This window comes from Clinocottus analis, unplaced genomic scaffold (assembly GCF_023055335.1).
Source record: "Clinocottus analis isolate CAN_PGR_092001 unplaced genomic scaffold, fCliAna1.0.p SCAF_4, whole genome shotgun sequence".
In the NCBI taxonomy this organism is placed as follows: Eukaryota; Metazoa; Chordata; class Actinopteri; order Perciformes; family Cottidae; genus Clinocottus; species Clinocottus analis.
Genome location: NW_027176153.1, coordinates 260,001 through 275,367, shown reverse-complemented (window position 1 = coordinate 275,367; position 15,367 = coordinate 260,001). Strand labels below are relative to the sequence as shown.

At 52.5% G+C, this 15,367-nt stretch overlaps 2 protein-coding genes across 6 annotated transcripts in view; one reads left to right on the top strand and one right to left on the bottom strand.

The window, feature by feature from the left end:
* Positions 1-1,268: 1,268 nt before the first annotated feature.
* LOC137800417 (D(4) dopamine receptor-like) lies at positions 1,269-2,730 on the top strand. Its single transcript, XM_068597603.1, has 2 exons — positions 1,269-2,303; positions 2,575-2,730. Exons 1-2 carry the CDS (start codon positions 1,269-1,271, stop codon positions 2,728-2,730), a joined length of 1,191 nt encoding a protein of 396 aa, XP_068453704.1.
* A 3,720-nt stretch (positions 2,731-6,450) lies between these two features.
* The window catches only part of LOC137800662 (A-type voltage-gated potassium channel KCND3-like), a 34,563-nt gene continuing 25,646 nt past the window's right edge, over positions 6,451-15,367 (bottom strand). For all 5 annotated transcript variants that reach the window (XM_068597942.1, XM_068597944.1, XM_068597943.1 and 2 more), the window contains 6 exons: positions 10,892-11,060; positions 10,076-10,177; positions 9,501-9,533; positions 9,224-9,319; positions 7,369-7,622; positions 6,451-6,667 (listed from right to left, as the gene is read on the bottom strand). In XM_068597942.1, coding sequence (XP_068454043.1) covers positions 6,493-6,667; positions 7,369-7,622; positions 9,224-9,319; positions 9,501-9,533; positions 10,076-10,177; positions 10,892-11,060 — 829 coding nt within the window. In that variant the 3' untranslated portion in view covers positions 6,451-6,492. The remainder of the gene's footprint in view (positions 6,668-7,368; positions 7,623-9,223; positions 9,320-9,500; positions 9,534-10,075; positions 10,178-10,891; positions 11,061-15,367) is intronic.

Below are 15,367 nucleotides of genomic sequence, written 5' to 3'. Positions count from 1 at the left end.
CAGGACTAGACTGAGACTGTAGAGGACCAGGACTAGACTGAGACTGTAGAGGACCAGGACTACACTGAGACTGTAGAGGACCAGGACTAGACTGAGACTGTAGAGGACCAGGACTAGACTGAGACTGTAGAGGACCAGGACTAGACTGAGACTATAGAGGACCAGGACTAGACTGAGACTGTAGAGGACCAGGACTAGACTGAGACTGTAGAGGACCAGGACTAGACTGAGACTGTAGAGGACCAGGACTAGACTGAGACTGTAGAGGACCAGGACTAGACTGAGACTATAGAGGACCAGGACTAGACTGAGACTGTAGAGGACCAGGACTAGACTGAGACTATAGAGGACCAGGACTAGACTGAGACGATAGAGGACCAGGACTAGACTGAGACGATAGAGGACCAGGACTACACTGAGACTATATAGGACTAGGACTAGACTGAGACTATAGAGGACCAGGACTACACTGAGACTATAGAGGACCAGGACTAGACTGAGACTATAGAGGACCAGGACTAGACTGAGACGATAGAGGACCAGGACTACACTGAGACTATAGAGGACTAGGACTAGACTGAGACGATAGAGGACCAGGACTAGACTGAGACGATAGAGGACCAGGACTACACTGAGACTATAGAGGACCAGGACTAGACTGAGACTATAGAGGACCAGGACTAGACTGAGACTATAGAGGACTAGGACTAGACTGAGACCATAGAGGACCGGAACTAGACTGAGACTATAGAGGACCAGGACTAGACTGAGACTATAGAGGACCATGACTACACTGAGACTATAGAGGACCAGGACTAGACTGAGACTATAGAGGACCAGGACTACACTGAGACTATAGAGGACCAGAACTACACTGAGACTATAGAGGACCTGTCACGATGTGTCATGTGACCTGAGGACATGAGGGACATTTAGTGAAAATAGAGGAAGAGGAGGAAGAAGAGCGGAGAGAGTATTCGTGGCAGATAAAAACATTTTTCTTAGACGTTTTCACAGTCAGGGACAACAAGACAAAGGTCATACATAATATCTCATGAAGGTATAGCCGTCATGATGTGGTGCTTGAAGAGGAAGAGGAAGGTGAAGAAGGGTAATCTCCTCAGCAGGTCGTGTGAAGGTCGGGGCGAGTCCCCATGATTACAACCTAATCAACCACGACCGGGCAGCCAATCAGGGCTGAACCCTCTGAACAAAACACACAGACACCGGCAGCGTCTGCAGCTCCCAGCCTGCAGCCGGAGGAAGACATGGTCAGCATCAGGGACGCCGGCGCTCTCTGGAACCAGACCGGCCCGCGCCGCGAGCCGGGCGCGGCCACCGCGCTGTTCTTCTTCAACTGCGCGGTGTTGGCCCTGACGTTGGTGTTGGGTTCTCCCGGGAACCTGTGGGTCTGCTGGGTCGTCTTCAGGTTCAAGTGTCTGCAGACCTTCAACAACGCGCTGCTGGTCAGCCTGGCCGCCGGCGACCTCCTCAAGTGCTGCGTGGACACGCCGCTGCTGCTGGCCTCCCTGCTGCTCTCCGGGGCCGGCGGCCGGGTGCCGGCGTCCGCGTGCGCCCTGCAGCGCTTCACCTTCGCGCTGTGCGGCTGCGTGCAGCTGCTCACGCTGGTCGGCATCAGCGTGGAGCGCTTCCAGGCCGTCGCGTTCCCGTTCCAGACCGAGAGGAGGAGGGCGCGGGTCCGGCTCTGGATCCCGTCCATCTGGGCGTGCGGCGCCGTCCTGGCTCTGGTCTCTCTGACTCTCTCCGAGCAGGCGCTCCTCTACACGGCGTGCCGTCCGCACCTCGGGGAGCCCGGCGCCGTGCGCCTTTCGCAATCGGACCCGTTCGGACCCTGCGTGCTGGTCCCGCTGTGGGGGCTGTCCCTGGCGGTCATCGTCGTCCACTACTTGCGGATATTCAAAGTCGTGAGGCGGCACCGGAAGAAAGTGTTCAGTCGGGGGGTCCAGCTGAGGCCCGCGGTGTCGCAGCAGGTCTGCGGGTGGCTGAGTGTCCCAGCCTCGGACCCGCGGACCGCTCCGCCGGGCTCCTCCGGCCCGCCGCCGCCGCACCGCCGGGCGGTGCTCCTGGTGGCCGAGGCCAGCGGCGCCCCCCCGCGGAGAGGACCTGAGATCGTGGGCGCGGTGTGTCTCCTGACGGCCGGGGCCCGGGCGCGGGTCAGGAAGCGGGCGGAGGGCCGGATGGCGCTGCGCTTCGGCTACATCATCGTGGCCTTCACGCTGCTCTGGGCGCCGCTGCCGGTGATCCTGCTGATGGACGTCTTCTCGGGGCCGGACGGCAACAGAGTGAGTGTGGTGGCCGTGCACTCGACACATGTACATGCAATGTGACCGTCCATGCTGGGTTCTAACACCGATGAAGCACTGGAACGCTTTCTCATCCATGAAGGTTCTGTTGCCATGAAGCATCAAGGTTTCATCAATGAATCATAAGCAGTTAAACCTCAGGAACCCAAGCGTTCCTGTTTCGATGATATCAACTCAGCATCTGATATTCAATCGTTGCAGCAGATAATAATGAAACGGAGCCGTGAACAGGTGTCCTCTCCCCATGCAGCTGCAGGTGGCGCTGGAGACGTCGGCCGTGGTGCTGACCGGCCTGCAGGCCGCCGTGGACCCGCTCCTCTACACGCTGGCCACCAGGCAGTTCCGCTCCCAGCTCGGCAAGATCCTCTGCTCCGTCCAGAGGTGGCCCTTGAAACGGAGGGCCTGAGGGCCTGAGGACCCGAGGACCCGAAGGCCTGAGGACCCGAGGACTCAAGGGCCCGAGGACCCGAAGGCCTGAAGACCTGAGGACCCGAAGGCCTGAGGACCCGAGGACCTGAGGACCCGAGGACCCGAAGGCCTGAGGACCCGAGGACCCGAGGACCCGAAGGCCTGAGGACCCGAGGATCCGCAGGCCCCAGGGCCTAAGGGGCCGAGGACCCAAAGGCCTGAGGACCCGAGGACCCGAGGACCTGAAGGCCTGAGGACCCGAGGACCTGAAGGCCTGAGGACCCAAAGGCCTGAGGACCCGAAGGCCTGAGGACCTGAGGACCTGAGGGCCCGAGAGACATGGACATTTCGTGGAAATAGAGGAAGAGGAGAAGAAGAGCCCACAGATGTATTCGTGGCAGATAAATATGTTTTTATCAGACGTTTTCACAGTCAGGGACAACAAGACAAAAGTCATAAATAATATCAACAGCTGACGAGAAACACACAGTCTGAACAACGAGGGGGAGGGCAAAGCAAAGAGGGAGGAGCTGAGGGAGGGAAAGAGGGAGGAGCTGAGGGAGGAGCTGAGGGAGGGAAAGAGGGAGGAGCTGAGGGAGGGAAAGAGGGAGGAGCTGAGGGAGGAGCTGAGGGAGGGAAAGAGGGAGGAGCTGAGGGAGGGAAAGAGGGAGGAGCTGAGGGAGGAGCTGAGGGAGGGAAAGAGGGAGGAGCTGAGGGAGGGGAAGAGAGAGGAGCTGAGGGAGGAGCTGAGGGAGGGAAAGAGGGAGGAGCTGAGGGAGGGGAAGAGAGAGGAGCTGAGGGAGGAGCTGAGGGAGGGAAAGAGGGAGGAGCTGAGGGAGGAGCTGAGGGAGGGAAAGAGGGAGGAGCTGAGGGAGGAGCTGAGGGAGGGAAAGAGGGAGGAGCTGAGGGAGGAGCTGAGGGAGGGAAAGAGGGAGGAGCTGAGGGAGGAGCTGAGGGAGGGAAAGAGGGAGGAGCTGAGGGAGGGGAAGAGAGAGGAGCTGAGGGAGGAGCTGAGGGAGGAGCTGAGAGAGGGGAAGAGAGAGGAGCTGAGGGAGGAGCTGAGGGAGGAGCTGAGGGAGGGAAAGAGGGAGGAGCTGAGGGAGGAGCTGAGGGAGGGAAAGAGGGAGGAGCTGAGGGAGGAGCTGAGGGAGGGGAAGAGGGAGGAGCTGAGGGAGGAGCTGAGGGAGGGAAAGAGGGAGGAGCTGAGGGAGGAGCTGAGGGAGGGAAAGAGGGAGGGGAAGAGGGAGGGAAAGAGGGAGGAGCTGAGGGAGGGGAAGAGGGAGGAGCTGAGGGAGGTGAAGAGGGAGGAGCTGAGGGAGGAGAAGAGGGAGGAGCTGAGGGAGGAAGTGAGGGAGGGGAAGAGGGAGGAGCTGAGGGAGGAGCTGAGGGAGGAGCTGAGGGAGGGGAAGAGGGAGGAGCTGAGGGAGGAGAAGAGGGAGGAGCTGAGGGAGGAAGTGAGGGAGGGGAAGAGGGAGGAGCTGAGGGAGAGGGAGGGGGGAGGGGGAGGGGCTGAGGGAGGAGCTGAGGGAGGAGCTGAGGGAGGAGCTGAGGGAGGAGCTGAGGGAGGGGAAGAGGGAGGAGCTGACGGAGGGGAAGAGGGAGGAGCTGAGGGAGGGGAAGAGGGAGGAGCTGAGGGAGGAGCTGAGGGAGGAGCTGAGGGAGGGGAAGAGGGAGGAGCTGAGGGAGGAGCTGACGGAAGGGAAGAGGGAGGGAAAGAGAGAGGAGCTGAGGGAGGAGCTGACGGAGGGAAAGAGGGAGGAGCTGACGGAGGAGCTGAGGGAGGAGCTGACGGAGGAGCTGAGGGAGGAGCTGACGGAGGGGAAGAGGGAGGGAAAGAGGGAGGAGCTGGGGGAGGAGTTGAGGGAGGAGCTGAGGGAGGGAAAGAGAGAGGAGCTGAGGGAGGAGCTGAGGAAGGGGAAGAGGGAGGGTAAGAGGGAGGAGCTGAGGGAGGAGCTGAGGGAGGAGCTGAGGGAGGGACTGAGGGAAGGACTGAGGGAAGGACTGAGGGAAGGACTGAGGGAGGGACTGAAGGAAGGACTGAAGGAGGGACTGAAGGAGGGACTGAGGGAGGGACTGAAGGAAGGACTGAAGGAAGGACTGAAGGAGGGACTGAGGGAGGGACTGAAGGAGGGACTGAGGGAGGGACTGAAGGAAGGACTGAGGGAAGGACTGAAGGAGGGACTGAGGGAGGGACTGAAGGAAGGACTGAAGGAAGGACTGAAGGAAGGACTGAAGGAAGGACTGAAGGAAGGACTGAAGGAAGGACTGAGCAAACATAGAGCACAGAACACAACCACAGACCTTTTGTTTCTGTTCGTCCAAATAATCTACTAACAAAAAGCTTTGACAGTGTGAGCGGCGCACGTTATAATAATAATAATAATAATCTAATAATTAAAAGTGTGTCACAGAAGAACCTGTGGACAGGAAACAGTGAGTAACTTTAAACACTGCGCTGGCAAATAAAAACACAGAACCTCACTGCATGGCCCGCCTCTGTTTTTATGAGAAGATTCAAGAAGAAGATGCACAGTTGGACTAAAGTACCACTGGGCCTCTAGCAGCTGGCATGTGTAAAGACGGAAGAACCAGGAGAACCAGCAGAACCAGGAGAACCAGCAGAACCAGCTCTCTGAGCAGGCTTGTGATGCTATAATCCTCCACCATGGCCGATGTGTTTAGTTTTGCTCATGTGAAACGTTTCTCCATATTTAGATAATTAAATACTGACAAAAGAAGGAAAAAGAGCATTACACAACAATATGAGTCCCATTCCAGTATTGCTCCTGGCTCTATATATATATATATATATATATATATATATATATATATATATATATATATATATATATATATATTCATCTCAGCTGCTCCCTCATCCCTCATCTCAGCTTCATCTCAGCTGCTGCAGGACGAACGCTCTGCGCCATCAAGATAAGGAATCACATGTAAAGAAAAGGTCAAAGGTCACGATGACTCGTTCCCTGCTTGAGTTCTCCAGAAGAACATTTAGAACCACAGAGGACGAAAAGTACACACATCAAGTTTCCTAAACACATACAAGTACACAGAACAACTGTAGAAAAACCCACTGAGATTAAGAGAGAGAGAGAGAGAGAGAGAGAGAGAGAGAGAGAGAGAGAGAGAGAGAGAGAGAGAGAGAGAGAGAGAGAGAGACAAACAGCTTCACTGGTTCTGCCAAACGATCAAATATTACAAAATATTCTATGAACAATATTCAGTAAAAGCTTCGGCTGTCAGAGATTCTGAGCTTTGTGCTTTGTGAAAAATAATAAATCTATTTCTTCCTTTTGTTCTCTCAGCAAACACACAGGCACGTTGTGTAGAGAAGACAGCTGAGGACACACACACACAAGCACACAGACAGACAGACACACACACACACACACACACACACAAGCACACAGACAGACAGACAGACAGACACACACACACACACACACACACACACACACACAAGCACACACACACACACACACACACACACACACACACACACACACACACACACACACACACACACACACACACACACACACACACACACACTCTATCTAAAAGCCACCCCTTCAGTCTGTAGGGAGTCCATGTCGTTACAGTACATGACCAGCAGAGGGCAGCCTCCTCTTCTTCTTCTTCTTCTTCTTCTTCTTCTTCTTCTTCTTCTTCTTCTTTTCTCCTCCTCCTCCTCCTCCTCCTCCTCCTCTTCCTCCCCCATGAGAGTCTTTTCCTTCCTTCCTCACAGAGCGGACACCTTCACAACGTTCTGGTGGGCGGGGCCTATGGGCAGCTGGGCGTCGCCCTCGGGGCTGGTCACCGGCGGCGTGGGGATGCTGATGATGGCCGTGGTGATCTGGCTGCTCCGGCAGTTCAGGGAGGCCGGCTCGTCCACGCGCATGTTGAGACTGGAGCGGCTGAGGAGAGAGACGCCATGTTGTCACCGTGTGACCACGATGACTCACAAAGCCATCTCGAGTTATCTCATGACGTGTACCCGTGTACCCGTGTATCTCATGACATGTACCCGTGTACCCGTGTATCTCATGACATGTACCCGTGTACCCGTGTATCTCATGACATGTACCCGTGTACCCGTGTATCTCATGACATGTACCCGTGTATCTCATGACATGTACCCGTGTATCCGTGTATCTCATGACATGTACCCGTGTATCCGTGTATCTCATGACATGTACCTGTGTATCCGTGTATCTCATGACATGTACCCGTGTATCCGTGTATCTCATGACATGTACCCGTGTATCCGTGTATCTCATGACATGTACCCGTGTACCCGTGTATCTCATGACGTGTACCCGTGTACCCGTGTATCTCATGACGTGTACCCGTGTACCCGTGTATCTCATGACATGTACCTGTGTATCCGTGTATCTCATGACATGTACCCGTGTACCCGTGTATCTCATGACATGTACCCGTGTATCCGTGTATCTCATGACATGTACCCGTGTACCCGTGTATCTCATGACGTGTACCTGTGTATCCGTGTATCTCATGACGTGTACCCGTGTACCCGTGTATCTCATGACATGTACCCGTGTATCCGTGTATCTCATGACATGTACCCGTGTACCCGTGTATCTCATGAGCGTACCTGCTGCTGAGCGGCTGGATGTGGATGGTGCTGAGCTCCTGGAGGCCTCGTTGCTGAGCGTGCGTCAGCGGCTGCATGTGGGCGGGGCGACAGGCGTTCGGTAAGGGGGCGTGGCTCTTCCTGCTGCGCCGGCTGCAGCAGGTGCCCGTCACGCCCTCCCGGCTGGAGAGGGAGGGGCTTCTAGACGCGTAAGTCTGTAGCCCAGCCTCCAGGTAGCTCTGCTGGTAATACTGCTGGTCCACGAACTCATGGTTCTAGAACCAGGGTGAAGGGGGGGAGATAAAACAGGATGTGACATCACAACATTTGTCATTGTATCCATGACTATCAGCTGTTTCATATTTGTCATAACTCATTTAGAATAAAGGTCACATGACTATTCTCCTGGGCTCATGGACAATTATTAATTACTGAATGATGGTGGACACATTGTTCAGGACGCAAGAAGACCTGCTCTAGTGTGTTCCACATGTGCTGACCCACAATCATTTGCTGTGTAGGCGTTGAGCAGGAGGGTCAAAGGTCAACGTTCCTCAGAGTCATTCTGCATGCAGCAGTTAAAGACATATTAGCCATATTACTATATTGTTATTCCTTGTGGCTCATAGAGTACCTTTATTGGCCACTAGGTGGTCCATGACAATTGGGATACCGGCTGACATTGGGGTATGACAATAGGCATGCACACATTCACATATTAATATTATGCAAATGTAAGTTTCCCGTTACCAGGATCCTGTAGCCTCAGTGTCAAAGGGAATGACATGACACATACAGTACAGTAGTACAGGCCAGTCTGTGTCCCAGGTCTTTTCTAAACATGATTAATAACACATCATATTGCCTCAACAGTCTGACAAACACAGGAATGCTCAGTGATTGACACTGCGGGAACAGTGACTGACACCGGGGGAACCTAAGGGCTCAAGTTTGAGTAAACATGCCAAGAGACCCCTAGAGAACCAGACCCATGTTTAGATGAACTCATGCCCAGACTCAAGCACTATTCTTGGGTAAGAGACCAGCTCATGTGGCCTCTGGAGAACCAGTGACATGGGGGGGAACAGTGACTATCAATGGGGGAAAATAGGGACCAAGAGAAGACCCACCTCTGCAGCTCACCACCCGACGCTTAAGCACAGCCCCTGAGTTAAAACACGTGTTTGGAGTTTGGTGCCCCTGGTACTCTCCAATAAGGCACCGACATTGAGGATAATTACTGACATTTGGGTTAATCCAGTATGAAACACACAAGCGATACTGACTAATTGTGCAGCTTGTGGCTTCTAATTATTTGAAGGACCTACATTGAACCAGTGAGGAAAGAGGGACAGTGAAATAAGAATTAAAACAACGTCTTATCCGGTGGATCCGGTACCTGGTGTTTGGAAGACTGGAACTATAGCAGTTTGCTATGTTCACCAAAACCACTATTTACCCCCACAGCTGGGAGGAAAGCTAACGGCTCTCTACACCCAGAGGGCTGGACATTTGACTTGACATTCCTCCTCCTCCTCCTCCTCTTCCTCCTTCCCTCCTCTCCTCCTCCTCCTCCTCTTCTTCCTCCTTCCCTCCTCTCCTCCTCCTCCTCCTCTTCCTCCTCCTTCCCTCCTCTCCTCCTCCTCCTCCTCGTCATCATCCTCCTTCTTCTCCTCCTCCTCCTCCTCCTCCTCCTCCTCATCCTCCTCCTCTTCCTCCTCTTCCTCCTCCTTCCCTCCTCTCCTCCTCCTCCTCCTCGTCATCATCCTCCTTCTTCTCCTCCTCCTCCTCCTCCTCCTCCTCCTCATCCTCCTCCTCCTCCTCCTCCTCTTCCTCCTCCTCTCCTCCTCTTCCTCCTCCTCCTCCTCCTCCTCACCGTGGTTTTCTCCAGACAGTGCAGCAGGTGGTGGTGCTGGCTCTCCAGTAGGGAGGTGGACTGGCTGCTTAAATGCTGGTCCTCCTCTGTGGAAATCTGTTCACTCACACACACACACACACACACACACACACACACACACACACACACACACACACACACACACACACACACACACACACACACGCACGCACGCACACGCACACGACACACACAATGAGTGTTATTTTTCCTGGTGTTCCTGTGAAGGACACTCTGATCAAATGAAGGTCTGTACCTGATCTGAGAGGTTCCTCTTGTATGGAGGGTGCTGAGAGAGAGAGAGAGAGAGAGAGAGAGAGAGAGAGAGAGAGAGAGAGAGAGAGAGAGAGAGAGAGAGTGAGAGAGAGAGAGAGAGAGAGACTATTTTACTGGAGGTCTAAGTTCAGCATGAGAACACACGGCGGCCACAAACACTGATCAGTCCTCCATAGAAATGCATAATATATGCAAATAGGCAGGGATGGGCATGTACATCAAAATGTATGTTGCATTGGTCAGTAGCATGGTAGTCTACTTCTTCATCTCTTACAGTGGCCAGTAGCATGGTAGTCTACTTCTTCATCTCTTACAGTGGCCAGTAGCATGGTAGTCTACTTCTTCATCTCTTACAGTGGTCAGTAGCATGGTAGTCTACTTCTTCATCTCTTACAGTGGTCAGTAGCATGGTAGTCTACTTCTTCATCTCTTACAGTGGTCAGTAGCATGGTAGTCTACTTCTTCATCTCTTACAGTGGTCAGTAGCATGGTAGTCTACTTCTTTCTCGATCAGAAACATGGCGCCTGGATGTGGGTTCAGGGAGCGGGGCCTACCGTGAAATCCAGGTTCTCCGTGAACAGACCATTTCTCTTGCTGTGCAGGAAGGCATCGGAGGTTCCCTGCTTGGATATCCGGATCCGGGCCAAGCGGGCCTTCTGCAACCAGACCAGAGAAAAGCACCTTTAGTGAGATCTTACCTCGGAGTGATGGCGTCACCTGACTCATCGCTCTTCAGAGCTCCTGCTCACCAACCATGTGCATTTAACCTGATCTCCTGAATTAATTTCATCATCTCACGCCCGAAGGTCATGTGATCGATCACCTGAGTCAGTACCGAAACACCTTCTTATTGGCTGTTTGACAGATCGTCTTCCTCCGGGCTCTTCCCTCGCTCGTCTGAACCGCAGATAATTGCTAACCTTGTGTCAACTCTGCCACTCCTCAGCGGGTTCAAGTAATTCTCTTCAGGAAACGTGAAATGCTTGCAAACGACACCCTGAAGCCGACCGCATGCGTGCTTCAGATAAGAAGATCCTGCATTAGTCCCTCGGTGGGAAGGGTTACAGGCTAACAGCAACGTGCTAACAAGAGGCGCAGTATCAGGAAAAAAGATCAAAACAATTATTTAAATAAGCAATAAAAACAGTAAAAATCCATAATACCTGGAATAAACACATCTTCCTGACTCCACCTGGAAAAGGAAGCTAGCGCAGTAGCAGCTCTTCAGTAGCTCTTAAACATCTCCTACTGACAGAACTCTGTAGTTTAACTTCATCGAAGGAGTGTTACTTTGCTGATTAGACTAGGTGTACAGTTCTACAGGTGTAAAGGTCTACAGGTGTACAGGTCGACAGGTCTACAGGTCTCACCTGGACCTTCTGTGCTCGTCGCTTGTCCGCTCTCTGGTTCTGGTGGTAGATCCGGCTGAAGTTGGACACGATGACCGGCACCGGCAGCGCGATCACCAGCACGCCGCTCAGCGAGCAGATGGAGCCGAAGATCTTCCCTGCGATGGTTTTAGGGACCATGTCGCCGTACCTGAGGGGAGCAGAGCTGCAGGTGAGTACACACACACACAGACACACACAGAGACACTCTCACACACACACACACACACACACACACACACACACACACACACACACACACACACAGACTCTCACTCTCACGCACACACACACTCTCAAAACTAGAGTGTATTAAAAGTATGAGACAGTTCAAACAGTGCTACAAGCTATAACTATGCTAACAGCAGTAACTATGCTAACAGCAGTAACTGTGTTAACAGCAGTAACTATGCTAACAGCAGTAACTATGCTAACAGCAGGAACCATGTTAACAGCAGTAACTATGCTAACAGCAGTAACGGTGCTAACAGCAGTAACTATGCTAACAGCAGGAACTGTGTTAACTTCGGTAATGATGCTAACAGCAGTAACGGTGCTGACAATGGTAACAGTGCTAACAGCATTAATTATGCTAACAGCAGTAACTATGCTAAAAGCAAGAACTATGTTAACTTCGGTAATGATGCTAACAACAGTAACCATGCTAACAACGGTAACAGTGCTAACAGCAGTAACTATGCTGACAGCAGTAGCTGTGCTAACTTTGGTAACAATGGTAACAACAGTAACTGTGCTAACAATGGTAACAGTGCTAACAGTGCTAACTACGGCAAAACTGCGTACAGAGTTCATCTAAGGTGGAACACTAACTATTTACACTTAAAGAAAGCACTTGCAGTACAACAAGTAAAGCACATTTAGCTTTCTGGTTAGCTTCCTAACAAAATGAATGAAAACAGCGACGAGGAGGAAGATCTTTTGTCATCAACAAAATCAATCTGGAATGGAACAGTTAGCTGTGAGCCGCCTGGACGAGCCCAAGAAACAGGATACCATTCTTTAGACTACAGCTGCGCTCACCCCTCTGTGTGTGTGTGTGTGTGTGTGTGTGTGTGTGTGTGTGTGTGTGTGTGTGTGTGTGTGTGTGTAATGAGCGATCACAGAGTTGCTATCAACAGAACGCTTCAGTGAATCCACTTCCAGGAGTTACCAGGAAGTGGAAACACAATTAGCAGCAGGGAAGAAGCATAACGACATTAAAATATGAATTACATCTGATATTCTCGGTTCCAGTCCCCAAAGAACCAGAACACATGGAACTCCTCCGCTGCAAGTGTGCGTGCATGCGTGCGTGTGCGTGCATGCGTGCGTGCGTGCGTGCGTGCGTGTGTGTGTGTGTGTGTGTGTGTGCATTGGTATCAGTGCATCAGAGGTCTCCTCACTCCTCACTCTTCACTCCTCACTCTTCACTCCTCACTCCTCACTCTTCACTCCTCACTCTTTATTCTTCACTCTTCACTCTTCACTCCTCACTCCTCACTCTTCACTCCTCACTCTTTATTCTTCACTCTTCACTCCTCACTCCTCACTCCTCACTCCTCACTCTTCACTCCTCACTCCTCACTCCTCACTCTTCACTCCTCACTCTTCACTCTTCACTCCTCACTCTTCACTCCTCACTCTTTACTCCTCACTCCTCACTCCTCACTCTTCACTCCTCACTCTTTACTCCTCACTCCTCACTCTTCACTCCTCACTCTTCACTCTTCACTCCTCACTCTTTACTCCTCACTCTTTACTCCTCACTCCTCACTCTTCACTCCTCACTCTTTACTCCTCACTCCTTACTCTTCACTCTTCACTCCTCACTCTTCACTCCTCACTCTTTACTCCTCACTCTTCACTCCTCACTCTTTACTCCTCACTCCTCACTCTTCACTCTTCACTCCTCACTCTTCACTCCTCACTCTTTACTCCTCACTCCTCACTCTTCACTCTTCACTCCTCACTCTTCACTCCTCACTCTTTACTCCTCACTCCTCACTCTTCACTCCTCACTCTTTACTCCTCACTCTTCACTCTTCACTCCTCACTCCTCACTCTTCACTCCTCACTCTTTATTCTTCACTCTTCACTCCTCACTCCTCACTCTTCACTCCTCACTCTTTATTCTTCACTCCTCACTCTTCACTCCTCACTCCTCACTCTTCACTCCTCACTCTTCACTCCTCACTCTTCACTCTTCACTCTTCACTCTTCACTCCTCACGCTTCACTCCTCACTCTTTACTCCTCACTCTTCACTCCTCACTCTTTACTCCTCACTCCTCACTCTTCACTCTTCACTCCTCACTCTTCACTCCTCACTCTTTACTCCTCACTCCTCACTCTTCACTCCTCACTCTTCACTCCTCACTCTTTACTCCTCACTCCTCACTCTTCACTCCTCACTCTTTACTCCTCACTCTTCACTCTTCACTCCTCACTCTTTATTCTTCACTCTTCACTCTTCACTCCTCACTCCTCACTCTTCACTCCTCACTCTTTATTCTTCACTCCTCACTCTTCACTCCTCACTCCTCACTCTTCACTCCTCACTCTTCACTCCTCACTCTTCACTCTTCACTCTTTATTCTTCACTCCTCACTCTTTATTCTTCACTCCTCACTCTTTATTCTTCACTCTTCACTCCCAAACAGTTCATTATCACCTCGACAGCCGCTTGCTTCCTTTCATGTTCCCGCTTCATCTCCTATGAGGTTGAAAGGCTTGTGATGCCTTCGAGTCTCCTTTGAAGTAGGAACAAAGAGCTTCTTCCCTTCTCCCCGCCTCCCTCTCTCATTCTCTCTCTTTCTGTCTTTCTCTAAATAAAACACCTGTCATCACATATTCCTGTTCAACAGCTGGGAAACCGCTTCGGTGGAGATTCTGCTCTCCAGCGCTGTTCCTTCAGAGAGGCTGAGGCCACGGAGAACCGAAGGAGTCCAGGTACCGATAGAACCGAAGCCCTCCAGGTACCGACAGAACCAAAGCCCTCCAGGTACCGATAGAACCGAAGCCCTCCAGATACTGACAGAACCAAAGCCCTCCAAGTACCGATAGAACCGAAGCCCTCCAGGTACCGACAGAACCAAAGCCCTTCAAGTACCGATAGAACCGAAGCCCTCCAGGTACCGACAGAACCAAAGCCCTCCAAGTACCGACAGAACCGAAGGAGTCTAGGTACCGACAGAACCGAAGCCCTCCAGGTACCGACAGAACCGAAGCCCTCCAGGTACCGACAGAACCGAAGCCCTCCAGGTACCGACAGAACCAAAGGAGTCCAGGTACCGACAGAACCGAAGACCTCCAGGTACCGACAGAACCGAAGACCTCCAGGTACCGACAGAACCGAAGCCTCAGCAGCAGGCTCATGACCTCACAGCAGCTGCTTTCAGGCCGATCCGTCCTCGTTAAGTAATGTCCTCTCCTTTAGTTCTCCTCGTGACCTCCTCGTGACCTCCTCCTCCTGGTGGTGGAGCCGTGTGGCTCCTCCCATGTATGACCGCGTGTTGAGCTGCTCTGTGACAGGAGCTGCTCCTCTATGTGGACTCCCTGAAGCCACGGCCTCCTCTGGTTGTGCTCATCGTAGAGCGTCCACAGTCAGAGGGCGTGGGGTCCATCCCACCGACCCGGTTTGGTTGTGATCCACGTGGTCGGGTGCAGGACTTCAGAGCAACGATCCACCATGCGGCCTTCAGAGGAGACAGAGCTGCATGGTGTAATGATGCTCCACCATGTGGCCTTCAGAGGAGACAGAGCTGCATGGTGTAATGATGCTCCACCATGTGGCCTTCAGAGGAGACAGAGCTGCATGGTGTAATGATGCTCCACCATGCGGCCTTCACAGGAGACAGAGCTGCATGGTGTAATGATGCTCCACCATGTGGCCTTCACAGGAGACAGAGCTGCATGGTGTAATGATGCTCCACCATGTGGCCTTCAGAGGAGACAGAGCTGCATGGTGTAATGATGCTCCACCATGTGGCCTTCAGAGGAGACAGAGCTGCATGGTGTAATGATGCTCCACCATGTGGCCTTCAGAGGAGACAGAGCTGCATGGTGTAATGATGCTCCACCATGTGGCCTTCAGAGGAGACAGAGCTGCATGGTGTAATGATGCTCCACCATGTGGCCTTCAGAGGAGACAGAGTTTCATGGTGTAATGATGCTCCACCATGTGGCCTTCAGAGGAGACAGAGTTTCATGGTGTAATGATGCTCCACCATGTGGCCTTCACAGGAGACAGAGCTGCATGGTGTAATGATGCTCCACCATGTGGCCTTCACAGGAGACAGAGCTGCATGGTGTAATGATGCTCCACCATGTGGCCTTCACAGGAGACAGAGCTGCATGGTGTAATGATGCTCCACCATGTGGCCTTCACAGGAGACAGAGCTGCATGGTGTAATGAGAGCGGCTATAAATAACCTGAGGCCTGACATTTGAACACGGAGAC

Bases quoted from the DNA above. Each gene is read 5' to 3' on its own strand.
- LOC137800417 (XM_068597603.1), top strand. From the start codon at position 1,269: ATGGTCAGCATCAGGGACGCCGGCGCTCTCTGGAACCAGACCGGCCCG. The intron at 2,304-2,574 runs GTGAGTGTGGTG...CTCCCCATGCAG, and splicing joins CGGGGCCGGACGGCAACAGA to CTGCAGGTGGCGCTGGAGAC.